Source organism: Homalodisca vitripennis, chromosome 2, assembly GCF_021130785.1.
Source record: "Homalodisca vitripennis isolate AUS2020 chromosome 2, UT_GWSS_2.1, whole genome shotgun sequence".
NCBI classification, from domain to species: domain Eukaryota; kingdom Metazoa; phylum Arthropoda; class Insecta; order Hemiptera; family Cicadellidae; genus Homalodisca; species Homalodisca vitripennis.
Genome location: NC_060208.1, coordinates 89,739,508 through 89,756,291, shown reverse-complemented (window position 1 = coordinate 89,756,291; position 16,784 = coordinate 89,739,508). Strand labels below are relative to the sequence as shown.

The following is a 16,784-nucleotide window of genomic DNA, read 5'->3' as shown; positions in this document are numbered from 1 at the left end:
CAGAGACTAGGAATAAATCATACACACGTGTGCTGGCGCGTTTACACAAAGTACGTGTTATATTATATGGAGGGTGGGCTGATCAGGAACATCCTTTGTAAATTACTCTAGTGACAGCTTTACATGTCCATCTCTTTCTGTCTAGCAAGCATTCCTTTATACAAAATTTTATATTTTCTATAGAAAACGATGGTATTCTTATTGCAAAGTTGAGATTGTGACAGCAAAAGCCCTCCTTAGATAAGACAATAAACGGCCTATTATTAAATAATGTTTCCCGTAATTTAATTTTAATTTTGTTTATTTTTCATGCACTTTCAGTCGATATTCAGTTGTTAAACACTTTGCGAAATTCATGGAATAGAATTTTTCATGTTAACAATTTTGGGGTGGAAAGTTATGTTCATAAGCAACAAATGTTTTTAAGAAAACTATAAATACAGTTCGATACAAGCCTGTACGAGTTTCTATAGCTGAGGTAATTAAAGAACGACAGAAAAGGTGTTTTGAAACGATTCTTTTAGACGTTTCCAAACAATGAGTTGAAGACAAAGTGAGGAATGATTTATCGAGAAAAACAGAGCCAATTGGCTTTCATCTGTTACCTTTGTACGTATTCTCTTTCAATCCTTATGAATTGGCTTTGTTTAGTTTTATCGATTTCTATTTGTCAAAGCATTCATCCAATATGGAAGTTTAAATAATGAAAATATAAAAACTACCGACCTTTAATATTTATATGTATTACGTTCCTGATAGTGCTTTATAAAGACGATTAAGAGTTATTTTATTTTAGTATAAAATAGATACGCTTAGAAGTATTTATATCAATTGATTTTGAAATAGCAAGGATATACATTTTAAAATTTATTACCTGCGATACTCATATAGCCCAGAGTACAGCTCACTATCTGGCGTTCTATTATTGTATAAGTTTGATATACACAGATGCCAGCGTAATTTATCAAAATGTTGGAGGCGATTAATTTAAAACTATCTAAACATTGTTCCTATGCTTTTTGTCAGTCTCAATAAAATGTTGAGATCTTAATTTAATGCTACAGTATAAAAATTGCTCTTAATGACTTTCAACACGTTTCTAATCGAAATTTGAAGACAAATTACGGTTGACCATTTGAAAAAGTTTAAACCTAGTTAATATGCATTTTCAGAGCCTCTTTTTGAAAATGAAAACTATTAATATCTCTTATAAAGAACAGAGTAAAATTGTCTGTGGGTGGTTTCAAAAGGTCTAAAATTGTTTTTGTAACAATTCTTTTATATACGAGGCATATCCAGAAAGTAAGTGTAAAGTAAAAAGCCCCACACACTACCGGACCAGACCTTCAGACCAGACCGTCTGGTCTGGTGTCAGGCACTTGTCGTATCGTGTGTGGGGCTGTCTGCGGGGTGCGGCTTCATAGCACCTAATCTTTTAGCACCTAATCTCATACCACCTACAGAAAAAAGTCGTCATTTAGGTGCTGTGATATTAGGCGCTATAAGGTTAGGTACTGTGCAACGATCCACGGTTCGTTTAGGTGCCGTGAGACTGTTTCAAGTTTCAGTGTCACAGCACCTCTCGCTTTGTTCCAAAGGGGCCTTGGTGGGGACAGAGGGGATGGAGGAGAATCCAACCTTGCCCCTCACCCCGCTCCCGACGACCCGCCATTACAGCAGGGCGAGCAGTCGACAGCACAAGGCGAGGCGACACGAGATAGACAATTGTCTCCTCGCACAAGAGAAGGGTCCGTGCGCATGGCGTGCGGCGGTTGTTGATTACAACTAATAATGGCACCAAAAATTATTTACCTTGAATTTGAATGAATGTTTAGGCCAAACCGCAAATCTTGCACATAATCCAATAATGTAAATTATTTGTTCATCTAATTTCATTGTGTTTTACATTTTTATATAAGTTTTTATCGTCATTGGAATTAAATGTGTTCAAATCGTATATTCCGTACACTGAAAACCGGTAATAATTTGCATTCAAATCTATATAAAAATAGGCAAAGCCTTAAATCATTCATCACTTATTCTGCAATTTCCCTACGTTCAATAAAGCCTTTCGATTCTTCATAAAGCGTTAATAAATAGGTGGTTCTTTACATTGCATAAAAAAATATATTTATTTTATAATTACTATATAAACTTATAAGTCAAACTTCAATTTCTATAATTCATTCCATAAAATAACGAAACTAACCTGAGCTTTTTATAGTAAAAAAATCAAACTGTACAAAAACGGATTATATTAGTTTTTAATATTTAACTCAATGGTGTTCTCCGTGTTATCAAGATGAGTGATTGTGTCGTTTGCGACTATCTTCTGCCTGATGTGAGTGCCTGTTTGTTCTCAATGTAAAACAGATCTACACTTCGTTTGTGCTGATATTTTAGAAAGCACATGGAATCGCATGGGACAAGTACGTCGTGAATCATGGAAGTGAAAGAACTGCTGCTCAGGTAAGAGTAAATAGCAAAAATAAACAATTACTAAGGACATTTTGGCCAAATTGCAAGAAGAAGTTTTGTCAAAATGGAGGATACCGTTAAGGCTCAATTTGAAAAATATGATATTACTTTTAAGAAACAAATGGGTGAATTTAAGGAGCCCATACAATTTTTTTTCTATTTATTATTGCTTATAAATTTGTAATGCTTATAATTAAATTTTTTTGTACATATTGTTAATGCTGCTTTATTCTAAGTAATATTATAATGATCTCGTGGTATACCATTTATTAGATTTACACTGCTTTTGGCTAGTTTATGAATTTAGTTTAAGTGAAGACAATGTTATGGAAATATGAATTGGACAATGAACACTAAGATAATTGTAATTATGATTCAACTGAACTCCCGCACGCGTGGCTTGAGGTGCACTGGGAGGTAAATTTTATTCATATTATGTATTTTTAGATAATAAAGAAGATTGAACTTTAACTTGAACTTGAAAAATTTATTTAAGAATATTATTTTAATATTCTATTAAGAAGTGCATATTGTTGTCTATCAATGGCATGAGTATACATTTTAAAAAGGTGAAGATGTCTAAATTCTTTCAATCTGGCTTATGGGCTTTGAAAAAGGCTTATATGAAATAATATCCATAGTACGATTACAAATAAGACCTACATATTACACATAAAAATGAATCACAACATATTCTTATTTCGACAAATTTTTAGTAATCCGTTGAAATGTTAAGAAATTTTATAAGAAAAGGTGGATCAAAATAGTTGCCTGGAATATTTTACAATTTGAAAACTATTCTAATATTGTTTCATAATCGAATTTTAACTGAGTATTTAAAAGTTGTTGACACTCAGTTCATGTTCGTAAAACAGGCAGAAACATTTTAATACAAATTAAATTTCAGAACGGTGCTTGATCAGTAGATACGTAGACAGCAAATTTTTTTTATATATATACTTAAATATATATACTTATATATATATATATATATATATATATATATATATACTAGCAGTTATATATATTCAGTATATATATATATATATATATATATATATATATATATATATATATACTAGCAGTTACCCGCGGCTTCGCACGCAATTTTCTGTTGAAAAAACTGGACAATATATCTATGTATTCTTTTTCTATAACATAATAAACAGTCTAGAGATAATCGATAGTCACTCAAAGCTATTCCAATCTCCTGATCCAATTTAGATTTAAGATTAAAGAACAGAGATTTGGGATCCTGAAGTCGTAAAGTGAAACAGTTTTTATAAGATTAGTATTTCCCTCCCACATTCCATGTTAATTTATTGACGTTCTTCGATGGCTTCTGTAACTATAAGAGTTAGCCTTTTTATCCCAATGACGAAAGTGTATCGTACAACTCAAAAATTGCTGCGGTCAATATGGGTCTGTTCTGGTCGTTTAAATTCACCCCCGGTCTAATCTATTTATAGTTCCACAATTGATTTATGCTGTTGCGCTAACCAATAGATTGGTCTCATATGTTGGTTTCGGAATCTAACTTCGGTTAAATTTTGATGATTAAGTGATTTTGATATTTTTACCGATCGCTAAATATGTATTAGGGGTATATGCTTCAAGTATTAGGGCAATATTATCTCCATTTGCTTTTCAATAACTACAGTAAAAAGGCCATACACAATGTTAAAGGAACTAACCAGATAAGATTACGTTATGTGCAAACATTCACAGCTTTATACAATATGGTAGTTGTTATAACAGCGTATAAATAGCATTTCTATTGTATTAGATGGATTATTGATCATTGGCGCAATCTAAATTTAAAATTAAATAACTTCGTATTTGCAATCTACATTACACTACTGATTAAGCACTTTACAATAATTCCATATTTACTCAAATCTAAATGTAAACACATGTTTCTGCCTCTTTGATAAACTTCAGCTGAAAGTGTTAACAGCTACTCTAAGTGTTAATTCAGACCAAAAGCTATACCGGTTCCAAATTTCAGCACAATCCGTATAGCAGTTTCAGCGTGATTCGAGGACAAACATCTTAACATCTAAACATACAAACATCCAAATATCCAAACATTCAAACTTTCGCATTTATAATATTAGTGGGATATATATCTTATTACAGATTGCTCCAGTAACGCACTTATAAGAGCGTGTCTTGTTTTGGCTGTTCAAAGAAAATAACAACTTGTTATGAGTCTTTATAAAAATTATTAATCGGCCTGCTATCTCTGGATTTTTGTGTATTGGCGCGAATATCTCTCTTAGTAATGATTGCATAACAAATTTAAATTAATGTTTAAATTACATTGTCAAAGCTGAACATTCATAGATTAAAAATGAATGTATGAGACCATGTTAAACAAGTCGTGAATCTTAAAAAGAGGATGAGGACTATTAGGACATTACTTGAAAAAACTGGGAACAAGTATACAGTAAGGCTTCAGAAGACCCATATAACATGACATACAGTGCAAGACGACAACATCAAAACGTATATTAACACTTTTGTTGCTGGTATATACTGAGTGAGATCGACTACTCTCAGTCCTTCCACTGCGTCGTAAGAAGTTTGCCGCAGTCTACTTGTAGACTGATTGTTGTTAAAATTAATCTTCCTGATTTTTGAGGATCAAAGTTATTAATTGTCTAGGACGCAATCTCAATACCTCTTAAAATGTTCCATATGATACTATTAATAACATATCCATTTCATTGTAATCTATTTATACAGGATGTATTACATAGGAAAGAAATAAAATAGTATAATATAGAACAAAAATAGGCTTTCAATCTCGGATTTTTATTGTATATAAAAATTATAATTATCAGAAATAAACTCTAATTATTGCCTGGCTCACTTGCCTACATAACGGGCATTGGAGATTAACCTGGTAACCATGCAGTGTGTCTCAGCACTCAGTGCACTGGCACAAGGCACAAGGAAAGACCACATGTGTAGACCTTTGAATCAGGCACACTGCACAGTTACGAGGCACGCAGCAGGAGTGCCTCGTGAAAAATACAACAAATATTGCAATTTGTCTTCTGAGTAATTATAACATGCCTATTTTGTTTTTTGTTTAATCTGCAATGCTCAATAACAATATTATATTTATTTCTGCTATTATAATTATGCAAGTTGCTAGTCAAAATTAATGATGACATGTTTTTTGTAATATACAATACTGAGTCAGAAATATATAAATTTATAAAAGTTTCCACCAAAGCTTAATAAAAAGTGGTTCACAGTGTTCTAGTGGTTGTGATTTTGTTATTATTCTGATAGCTTTGTTTTTCAGGATAATGATTTCATTAATTTTAGCGCTATTACCCTATATTAGGCCATACCTTGTTATTGATTAAAAATAGGCATAGTATGCAGATTTAAAATATTTTTCAGTAACACAATTTATAATACGTCTAAGTAAAAAAATTTTCTACCAAAATATTCCTAGAAATTTAGCACAAGAAAAGAAATAATTTGGTGTGTCAATTGTAGGGGTTTGTCGTAAAGTAAACAAAATGTTTTGAGTTTTGACTTCATTTAGTAAAGATCCATTTGATCTAAACCACACTGAGGCTTTCTCAACTGATTCAATGACAAGAACTTGTAGTTTGTCAAAGTTTGTATGGATATTCTAAAGAGTTGTGTCGTTAGCATATAAAAGAGATTTTAACCTAACAACGGTAGGAAATTAATTTATATATAATAAAAACATAATAGGGCCCAGGACTGACCCTTAGGTACAACAATCCCGATCACCAAATTGTTGGACCGATTTCCATTAGTAGAAACAAACTTTTCGCCTTTCGCCTGCGGTTAGATAAATAGTCTTTAAAGAACTCTTTAAAGCCGGATTCCCATTAATACCGTAATAGTTAAGTTTTAAGGCCCTGCTCAAGTCAAATATTTTACCTGAGCAAAGGCTTTAATCTCAAAAGTGTTTAGGACCTCCTTAATTAGTGAATAAACTGCATCAATGGTGTATTTACCTCTTCTATTGTAATAAATTTAGATTGATGTTATTTTCCAGATACACAAAAGGTCCATCATGTAAAACAGTTTCTATTATTACAGGACAGGTAAAATTTATACTGGGCAATAGCTCTCAGGGAAACTCCTAGACCCTTTCTTAAGAATCGGGCAGATATACATATAGTTAATGGGTTCAAAAACGTATGGTAAATTCGTTTAAATATATTGTTAGATTTGTTATAAATGTCTTTGCTTTCTGAGTTTTTAACTCCTTTGACAGCTTTAATGACCTCATCAATTGAGGCTTCTACAAAGATAAATGTTTTTCTTTCAAAATATGGTAATTTCTTATTAAGTTCATTCTATTAACATGAGGCTTTTTGATACTACCCTTTATTTGGTGTTAACCGAATTGATAAAACAAATGGTTTAAGTTACCTGGAGTGATATTTATTGATAATGTCGATTGAGATGCTAAATGTTTGTATTTTCGTTTATCTGCACCGAAAACGCCTTATATTGGCGTTAAAAACCTCTCCCCAGGCCTTATATTGGTTACTGCTATTTTATGACATTGTGAGTTCGCATCTTCTACGGACTTTTTATAACATTTCTAGAGATTTAAATAGTTAACACGAAGCCTGTCACTAGTAGAAAGTTTTGTCGATTTCTCCAAAAACAAAAATTTCTTTCATTTGGTCCAGTTCCCCACTACACCAATAATTTTGATTTCGACCTTTAATCTCAGTAACTGTGGAACGTTGTTTTTTCACTGTAGAGTAAAATGTTCATTTATGAACTGAAATGGAGAAATATGCATGAACGAGTTTTTGCGCAGAGAATACTCTTCCATTACTAAGTACGACATTCCAATCATGTGAAAACAAATGGTTTGTCAGATCATCAATAGAGGATTATGGAAAAATTAAAATAAAATGTGTCACTTGTACTTTTGGATTTAGCAAGGTTTTAGATGTTTCAGAAAAAGTATTCTTTTGAATATTTAAAATAAGCCCATTACGATCCGAGAAAGAAAAATAAAGATGTTGCATGAAATAACCTGATCTAGGCAGACTAAAAAACATTATCAAGACAATGGGCTCCCCGAGTTTACAAAGGAAGTTTACAAGGAAGTAAGGAAAGGAAGTTTACAAAGCAAAACGTAGTTTTTTATAGCGGGTACTACTTCCATGAAAACGAGTAATCTAGGTTTATCTTCTTTAACATACGTTGTATAATCAATTTATATGACGAGAACTCTCTCTGTGTGTGTTTGTGTGTGTGTGTGTGTGTGTGTGTGTGTGTGTGTGTGTGTGTGTGTGTGTGTGTGTGTGTGTGTGAAATTTAAACTTTTTTCGGATAGCAGGAAGATGAAAAGTAATAATATACTTTTTCTAGGGTTTGTAATTTTATATTTCAGTCGCTATGGTAGTTAATCTTCATAAAGACGCTATTGATTTTCTATGAAAGTTATGAGGCATGTGTGTGCCACATTTTATGTACATAGGACATAGGGAAGGTCTTCTAAGAATTCCAAGTCCATTTCTACCCCTATGGGTGGATTATATTAATGAAAGATGTAGTTATTGCTATGTATAATACACTGTATAATTCAAAATAAATATTTAAAGCACCTATGAGCAAAAGATATAAGGCAGAAATTACAGGATGGTTTACTAGAAAGAAGTCACTTTAGTTCAGATATGAAAAAGTTGAACTTCTAGTGACAGTCAAGCTCCACGCGATTGAACTAATATGGGCTTAAATTAATTTACATATCGCAAAAATAATAAGTCGTTCACTATTAATTCTATCACAAAATTTGTAAAGAAGCTTTGGAAAAGACTACGCCTGATTGTTGGATGAAAGTTGTAGAGAATACAACAATAGTTATTGATAACGCTTGAACCAATGAATGATTGCTGGGGGAGGCTGTAGAGAGACTACTAATATTTTGACTGAGGGACAGAAATTCGTCGGAAGACTGTGTCGGAACATGAGGTAAACAGTGAAAATATAACACCGATAACAAAGACGATGGTGATAGGATTATGGAAGGTATTCGGCTGCTTCGCTTTGAGGAATATTAATTTCCCTCAAATTATCTGTTAGTGAATTTACAAATATAAGTTTAATTAAATGTTTGTTTTGGGTAAATGGATAATTTAATTGCCTTTCCTTAAATTAATATATTTACCAGAATCATACAAGCCTAATTTAAACATTTTCCTGTTGTGGTTTGTGTGAAAATAGAACTGTCGATATTTTATCTTGTGATTTTGGCACACGGGGCAAGTTGGTATGTGTTTTTCATTAAGCCATAATGTAGTGAGGTTCCGGCACAGTTACTGTGTACCTCGCTTGTTCTGCACCCTCACTCATTAGTAAAGACTATTAGTAATAAGCATTGCGTGATTTATAAATAAATACAAGTCTAATGAGTTTCCCAAAAAACTTGTTACGCCTATAATTATTAACTTAGAACTCTGAATTATCAGTATGTAGTTCTTTAAGAGACATACAACAAATGATATATTATATTTTTAACTGTAATTATTTTTGAATTAGGAGGATTTAAATTGGAGAAAGCTTAAATTTAAAAGAAAACTGTGTTTTTCTTCATATTTTTGATTATCACAATCAAGAAACATATTTAAAATATCTCACTTTCGCTATAATATATAGATTAACACTACCTAAGCCGTCAAACTTTTTCAGATGTAATAAAGGGGTATATTTTAATGTGGTAGACGTTTTAAGTGAGATGTTTAGTGTGTGTGAGAGAGGTCGCCGGGATCCGGTAAAAATAACATAATATGTCATACTATAAATTCCTAAACTAAAGGTCCACCGCCTTCAATTCTTCTGGTGAGCGCGTTAATGCAACCCGCACAGCACGTGTCAATAACCAACTCAGAACTCTCCCCTAACCACGCGACTCAACGGACGGTCGCCCACTGGCCAAGGACAGTGGTGGCGGCCTACCCCTCCGGCGATCCCCACCACTCCCTTTTAGGTGGTGTGATATTAGGTGCTATAAAACTCCAGCACGATCTTTAGGTGCCGTGCGACTCTCGGGCATTTCCTTAGGTGCTGTGAGATTAGGTACTATAATATTAGGTGCTATGAGAATAGGTGCTATTAGACGGTACAATTTTAGGTGCTGTGAGATTAGGTGCTATTAGATTAGGTGCTGTGAACCCCCACGGTCTGCGGACCGATTTTCTCGGACCAGACTGTCTGCGTGTCTGATGGTTGAACCCTCCGACCACCGACGGTCTGAGGTTCCCCCACCACTATTTTTTGTCCGGTCTGTGAGTGTGTAGCGCTGTCTGTCGGACGGCCGACCGTCGCGACAGTCTTCATCCATCTGTTGCAGTGAGTGTTGCTGTTCTAGCGCAACATCGTGATGTCTTCACAGCAATCCCAACCGAACAATGAAGCTGAAAAAGAGGTTTTAGTGGAGCTTATTGAGTCACTAAAAGAGAACCGATGTTTGTGGGACACTAAGTGCGATGCCTATGCGAATAGGGATCTACGGAGGGCAGCACATGGTTCGCTGTTGGAGATATACAAAAAATTCCAACGAATGCAACAATTGACCTGCTCAAGAAGAAGATAGAAAATCTCAAGTGCAGTTTCAGACGGGAATTGAGGAAGGTAAGCTTCACAACATTGATGTTTGTATAAATTATCCAATAATTTATTAACTTCTTGATTTTATATAATTTTTATTTATTTATTTAATACTAGCTGAGTACCCGTCCTTCGTACGGGGATCTTATTGTTAGTAATGAGATGAGTACAGACATAATAGAAGCATGTTCTAAATTACTATAATGTAGATAGTCAGTAAAAATATACTCGAAAACAGTCCTAACGGTATTTTATTCGAGTATTTCTCAGTATTTATAAACTTCTTTTCATTTCTGGAACTAAAACTAACCTCGTGGCTGTTATCGTCTGGAAAAGAAAAATTAATTTTAAAATACCTGCCATTTTGAAACGGTTTGGCCGATCTTTCTCATATACGAAATTCGCCTCAGTTTTATTACTTCCAAGTAGTATTTTAAAATCAGTTTATTATGTACAATACCTGATGGGGATTGCAAATAAATTATTTTGCACACGATTAGTATTTTAATAAGGATATAATGATTACAAAGAGGAACATACATTTCCCCTAATAGTAAGCTAATAATAACAAAATAATTGAAATTAAACATTCATTGCAGGTAAGAGCCAGTGAAACAACTGGAGCTGGCAGCAGCCAGATATATACACCACGTCTCTGGTTCTATGAACTCATGTCATTCTTGGAAGAGAAGGAGATGATCAGAGAAGGATTGGATACTCTGGAAGAAGACGAGTCACAAATGGATGCTGTGGTAAGCAATTAGCAAAATCACGTTATTGCGCTCTTAACATATCCTCTTGAAACGTAAGGGCTCCTTTGTCGTTGTAGTAGTCAAGAAAACATTTTCGAATGTTCTTTCCTTGTTTAGAAACAGTTCTTACACTCGATTGCTGCATTGGTGCCAAGGACCGCACCTCACGCCAATCCCCAGGTCGTAACTGCATTGTATTAACATCTTCAGTGTCAACAGATGAAGGGGTTATGTACATTGCATTTCTCTGAGACAAGTAGTTGTGTAAGGCGCAACATGCAAGAACAACTACTTCTACATTTTCCACATTGATTGCAATGGCTTGTAGGAAAACGCGAAACCGTGATGCTAATATGCCAAACGCGTTTTCAACAACCCTTCTTGCTCGTGATAGTCTGTAGTTGAAAATTCTTTGCCCATGAGTAATATTTTTTAACGGGTAAGGCTTCATTATGTAAGGGCTAAGACTAAACCCAGAGTCTCCAAGGAAAACATATGGGACGCACCTATTCTTACCTGGTAAAGCTGTTGGCGCTGGTAATCTCAATTCATCATTTATAAGTCTCTGGTAAAAACTCGAGTTTTGGAGAACTGTAGAATCACACACACTCCCATTGGCCCCAACATTTACGTACATAAACTGATAGTTTGCATCAACGATAGCAAATAACACTATGCTAAAAAACTTTTTATAATTGTAGTACTGCGATCCGCTTCCTGTTGGTTTTTGTATAGCTATGTGTTTTCCGTCCATTGCTCCAACAGCGTTATTGAAGTTCCACTTGGTCTCAAATTGATGTGCAACAGTTCTCCATTCATCCTCAGTTTTTGGAATCTGAAAATAAAGCATACTAAATAATTGGTATCGTTAAATTCAGGAAACAGTTGGTGACCCAGGAAGTGGTGCAGCACTGGTGCAAGAACAGAGCAACCAACGGCAGAACGCAGGTCCTTCTACTATTGTAAATCCGGCTGGGACTAGGGCTCCGATTCCACGAAAAAGGAAAATGAGTGCATTGGACAAAAAAAAGCCAACTCAATAACGATCAGCAAACCATTGCCCAAAAATTGATTTCAGATATAATTTTTTGTGGAAAGCGTGAGAAGCTGACTGACATGTCATGTATTAATCTAGCCCCAAATTCTTCGCCTCATTTCTTTCAAACACCACACCCATCTTTTCAAAGCATGCACGATAATCACAGATTCAAACGTTCAACACCTCCTTTCCCTTCTCAAAAATCGCATACCCTTGTTGCAAGCCCATCTCCACCCTTCATTCCACCCTCACCATCTTCAATAACTACAAATGAGTCCAATAGTAGTGCACAAGATGACTACAACATAACAGAGTTAAATTCAATCCAAAATCCTCGTGGTTACTACAATCCCGATCACGAATATTATTAATATTTTTGTAAAAGTTAATTTTTCTGTTAATTTCTCCACTATAGTCGTACATTTGGGTTCCATTCAACTAATAAGTATGATTTTTTTGTAATTTTTTTAATGTCCTGTTTGGACTTTTTAAAATGACTTAAACGACTGTTTCAATGTGTATGGACAGTATATGAGATTCATATGAGTTGTTTAAAACTACCAATAAACTAATTGTTATTGAATATTGTGTGGTTTATTTACCTTTATGTACTTCTTCAGACAGTGGTAAATTGCAGCACAGGTTTCAGGTATGATTGATGACAGGAGCTGAGGCGAAATAGCAGCACTGAATTTTAAGTCTTCGTAACTCCTCCCAGTTGCCAGATATCGGAGAAGTTACAATCAGCCTCTCGTCAGCACTCACAGAACTTCTAAATAAAGTGTTCTTTTTCTCAATGAAAGGCTTAACCATATAGAGTAAATCGGTAAAACACTGCTTGTCCATTCGCAAAAAATTCTAAAATCACTCTCGTCCAGTTCTTTTAACAGATTTAAGTGTGTAAACCTTTTTCGATCATGAAGCCACTGCTTAGCCCATATTTTCCGTTTCTTCCGGCGTTTTTCCTCAGTTATCAACATACAACTAAGAGCTAAACCTATTTTCTGGTTCCTAGACAACACTGGTGCCATGACGTACAGGTGTTCTCATCACGGTGTCTCAACTACGAATGTTTGGTCTGGGAGTGTGTAGAGCCGTCCAAGACGGCATGCTTGCAGCCAGACGGTCTGGTCTGAAGGTCTGGTCCGGTAGTGTGTGGGGCTTATAAGGCTCCCACGGCCGGAAGGATTTTATTTTTAACATGTTGGCTAAAGTGCCGTATAGTCTGTCTCCTCCCCTCCACAACGAGACCAGTTTGAAGTCAGTACGTTAAGAACTGTCGATGCGGCAATACGTTTCGTGAAAAATGTCAAACCAATCTCTCTCCATGTACAAAATACGCGACGTCATCAGTTATAGCGTTTGAAAAAGGAAAACTCCGGTTGAGGTTTATGATAGAAAAAATTCATAATTCTAAATTTAGAAGCAGAGAAATGTATCTATATGGAGTTTGTTGAGTTTCTAAAACTCTTATCCGGCCTCCACTCCATTCAACTTGCGTTTGGTCTGTCAGCTGTTATGGGACCACCACGCGGACAGTTTCCGGTATACGAGTACTGACCGCATTTTCAAGTTTTACGCTCCTCTGATCATCATAAAACAGACCTATGACTGTTTTAACCTCACGACACTACTTGAACACACTCGTATGATTCATAGCTTTATCACAATATGCAGCTTTTACTTCATTATAAACCTCAACTGGAGCTTTTCTCTTCCAAACGAGATAACGGATGACGTCGTGGATTCCGCATTTTGCTGGAGATTAGATTGACATTTTTCACGAAACGCATTGTCGCATCGACAGTTCTGAATGTGAAGACATCGAACGGTCTCATTGCGGTGGGGAGAAATTAGGCAACTTTTCTGTAGCCAATACGACGGAAAAATCTCTCCGGCTTTGAGAGCCTCAGTACGCTTTCTGGATATACCTCATACAAGGCACTAGTACGCTACAGGCTTCGTTTGCAAACTGTCAAAATTATAGCAAATTTTATTCTTGAGATGTCCTTAGGACAGATAGACAAACAGACTACATGAAAATACATTTTACCCCTCTCGGCAGACAAAAAAGAGATTGCGTCAGCCTACTGAGTAATGGGCTTCAATCATGCTCAATCAAATTACATATTTGTACGTGCCATCATAGAATTCATTACTACTTATGTAGAAGTTAATGAAAATTTATATAAAGTTTGTAGTCTACAAGTTAAATAATTCTTGAGATACATTCACATTTTCGTTCATTTGGGTTTTATAGCAGTGTTTAATTAATACAAGTTGAGCTAGGGAGGTTACTATAACGCAAGAATATGCTGAAATCAAATCTTGTGTCCTAATGTTGTGTTTAATGATAACTTCCCATTCAATCATTTTTTTTCTTTTTAATCTATGAATAAACATGTTACCTGTTAAAATCTGACGTGATTGCACTCAGTCTGTTTAAAAGTTTTTTTATTCTGCTGCTTTAGTTGTCGTCACGGTTTACCTATAAAGCCAATGTAATATATTCACTGCCGCTCAGCCAAACCATATGGAGTGACATGCATTATCGTCAAACTCGGTGTTACTATGTAGAAATTAAGCTTCTTGCCAATTTCTGTCTATAGGTCAGTTCGTTTTCGAGATATGTACGGATGACAGCCAGAAATGAAATGTTTCCTTCGCTAACGCTCAGCCTGTAATAGGCCGTCGATGGTTGATGATTTTATACGATTGGCACACATTTCTATACTTTGTAAATTTATATTCTTTGGGAACATAGAGAAAAGAAATGTAATAAGTTGATGATTTTATGACTTCGTTCTCCTGTCTTTTGAACCATATCTCAAGATCTAAACTGCATTTGTATTATTTTTATTCATTTGTCAATTAATTACAAATTAATCTCGTTGAATAATGACTTGAAACGGTGTATAATATCTATTTTATGTGTTGGTAAATTATTTTTATTCATCTAATGTAAACAGGAACACTCAAGTCTTAAGCTCCAACTTTTATGACTACTGAAGCGTAAGTGAATCATTTATACCTGTAGTTTTATACAAACATTATGGAGACACATAGATCGTAAACACGTTTAAGTCCATCTTTCCAGACCTCTAAAGGCTTGATCGTCTTGTGATTTATTAGATGGATAAGTAAGGTACCTTACTCAATATCTCTATTAGATCTTGCGTGCTGTTATTTGTATTAAGTGCCATAATACGTGGGATGCCCCCACACAAAAACTACCTCTCTAAAGAAACAGGTTACCCAGTCCATAACAGCACAGTTACGGCTAGATGTGTGAACGTTGCATTTATATAAACTATGTAAGTAAAGTCCTTTATTTATAAAAGCACTAACTTATTTTGATATGGCACAAACACGGTTAATTTTGATATTAGAATACGAAAATAGCATTTCCACTCATCATGTAACATTGGTTCTTAGGCCGACAGTTACAGCACGGCAAGGGTGTCTTTTAGTTGCACATTTTATTTATTTAAGGGACTGTTTCTTGAAGAAAGGAAGAGAACAATGAGGCTGACTCAAGCGGCGTGTAAACAACACATTGTACCGTTCATCTCTGAATAATGGAGCAGCCCGGGGCGGAAATGCGACAAACCCCGACTTACTTTGTACAGTCTGCCGTCGCGTCTAGTTGTCTCAAGCTGTCAGTATGTTGTGACGAATTGTAAAATACCTCCTGGAAGGTATATATTTGTTCGAGTTCGGGTTCGAGTCCCGGCGGAGCAAGTACTTTTTGCGATTCAATGTTTATTGAAATAAATTATATATATATATTATATATATATATATATATATATATATATATATATATATATATACGAGGTAACATAAAATTCTTAATTGCACATCGATAGAGTTATTGTAGGAAACTCAGGATAAATTTAAATTGACTGACTAATAAAAAACTTCAGAAAATAAAAACAGGAAATGAACTCGATTTACTATCGTATTGAAAGGAATACGACTTCTTAACTATTAAAACCGTCCTATAAAATCAATCATGTACTCGTAAACAAATATAAATGATAGTATCAGAATAATCGTAAATATATTTAGTAATATTTTATGGATCCTAACTGTTGCCACTAAAAGTTAAACATGCAAATGTAATATATCAAAGGCAAACTAAATCTCAACGCCTCACCAACTTTAGTACTTGGATTAGTAAATAGATTTTGCTAGTGATCCGCTATGCATAGTAAATGGTAGTTTCTACATTCTGAACTGTGAATCGCGCTGTGTTCCAGTGAGACATCTGTCTTTAATGTTTCTTGCGATTTAAAACCAGCGGCGGATTTAACATGATTTGGCCACAACTGGGTGATCAGGGGTAATGGAATAGTCCTCATGTAAGGGATGGGGTCAGGGGCTCACTCCAGGAAAATCAAATTATACATAACTACAAACACGTTTTAATGAATTTCGGATTTAAAAATTTATTTTTATACGAATCAAGAACAAACAAATATTTAATTGTAAAATATTTGGTGAGAGGTCAGACACCTTTAATCTTCCCCACTTACATTTATTATTGTTTAAAGTTCAAACCACTTAGTCTGTATTTTAGTCCATATAACAATACTTCTCCAATTATACTCTTTTGCATGTTGCAAACCAATGATTCCTTAAAAAACGTATTCATAGCCAATAAAGAGCGGTGTTTCTTACAACCGAACAGACTATACTAGGATTTAATATTCTTGTAACATGCTATTGCTTTTATTTAAAAATGTATATACATTTTAAATGTCAAATCATATTGGTTATCAAAATAATTATTTAATAATATTTAACTAATAGTACTATATATCATAATAGAACCTCCAGCAGCCATTTTCAGCAGATTTGACGAAATATTTGAATAATTATTG

General features: G+C 34.6%; 1 protein-coding gene across 1 annotated transcript; it reads left to right on the top strand.

Annotated features, from left to right (window-relative positions):
- The first annotated feature begins 2,302 nt into the window (after positions 1–2,302).
- On the top strand, positions 2,303–10,871 carry LOC124355716. The gene is made up of 3 exons (XM_046806874.1): positions 2,303–2,341; positions 10,003–10,131; positions 10,707–10,871. The coding sequence occupies exons 1-3, from the start codon at positions 2,303–2,305 to the stop codon at positions 10,869–10,871; spliced, it is 333 nt and encodes a 110-aa protein (XP_046662830.1).
- The last annotated feature ends 5,913 nt before the right edge of the window (positions 10,872–16,784 follow it).

What these genes read in the sequence shown, in the direction of transcription:
- LOC124355716 (XM_046806874.1), top strand. Translation starts at nt 2,303, where the DNA reads ATGAGTGATTGTGTCGTTTGCGACTATCTTCTGCCTGAT. An exon ending in GCGACTATCTTCTGCCTGAT is followed by an intron (nt 2,342 to 10,002) that starts GTGAGTGCCTGT and finishes CTATGCGAATAG; the next exon opens with GGATCTACGGAGGGCAGCAC. An exon ending in TCAGACGGGAATTGAGGAAG is followed by an intron (nt 10,132 to 10,706) that starts GTAAGCTTCACA and finishes CATTCATTGCAG; the next exon opens with GTAAGAGCCAGTGAAACAAC.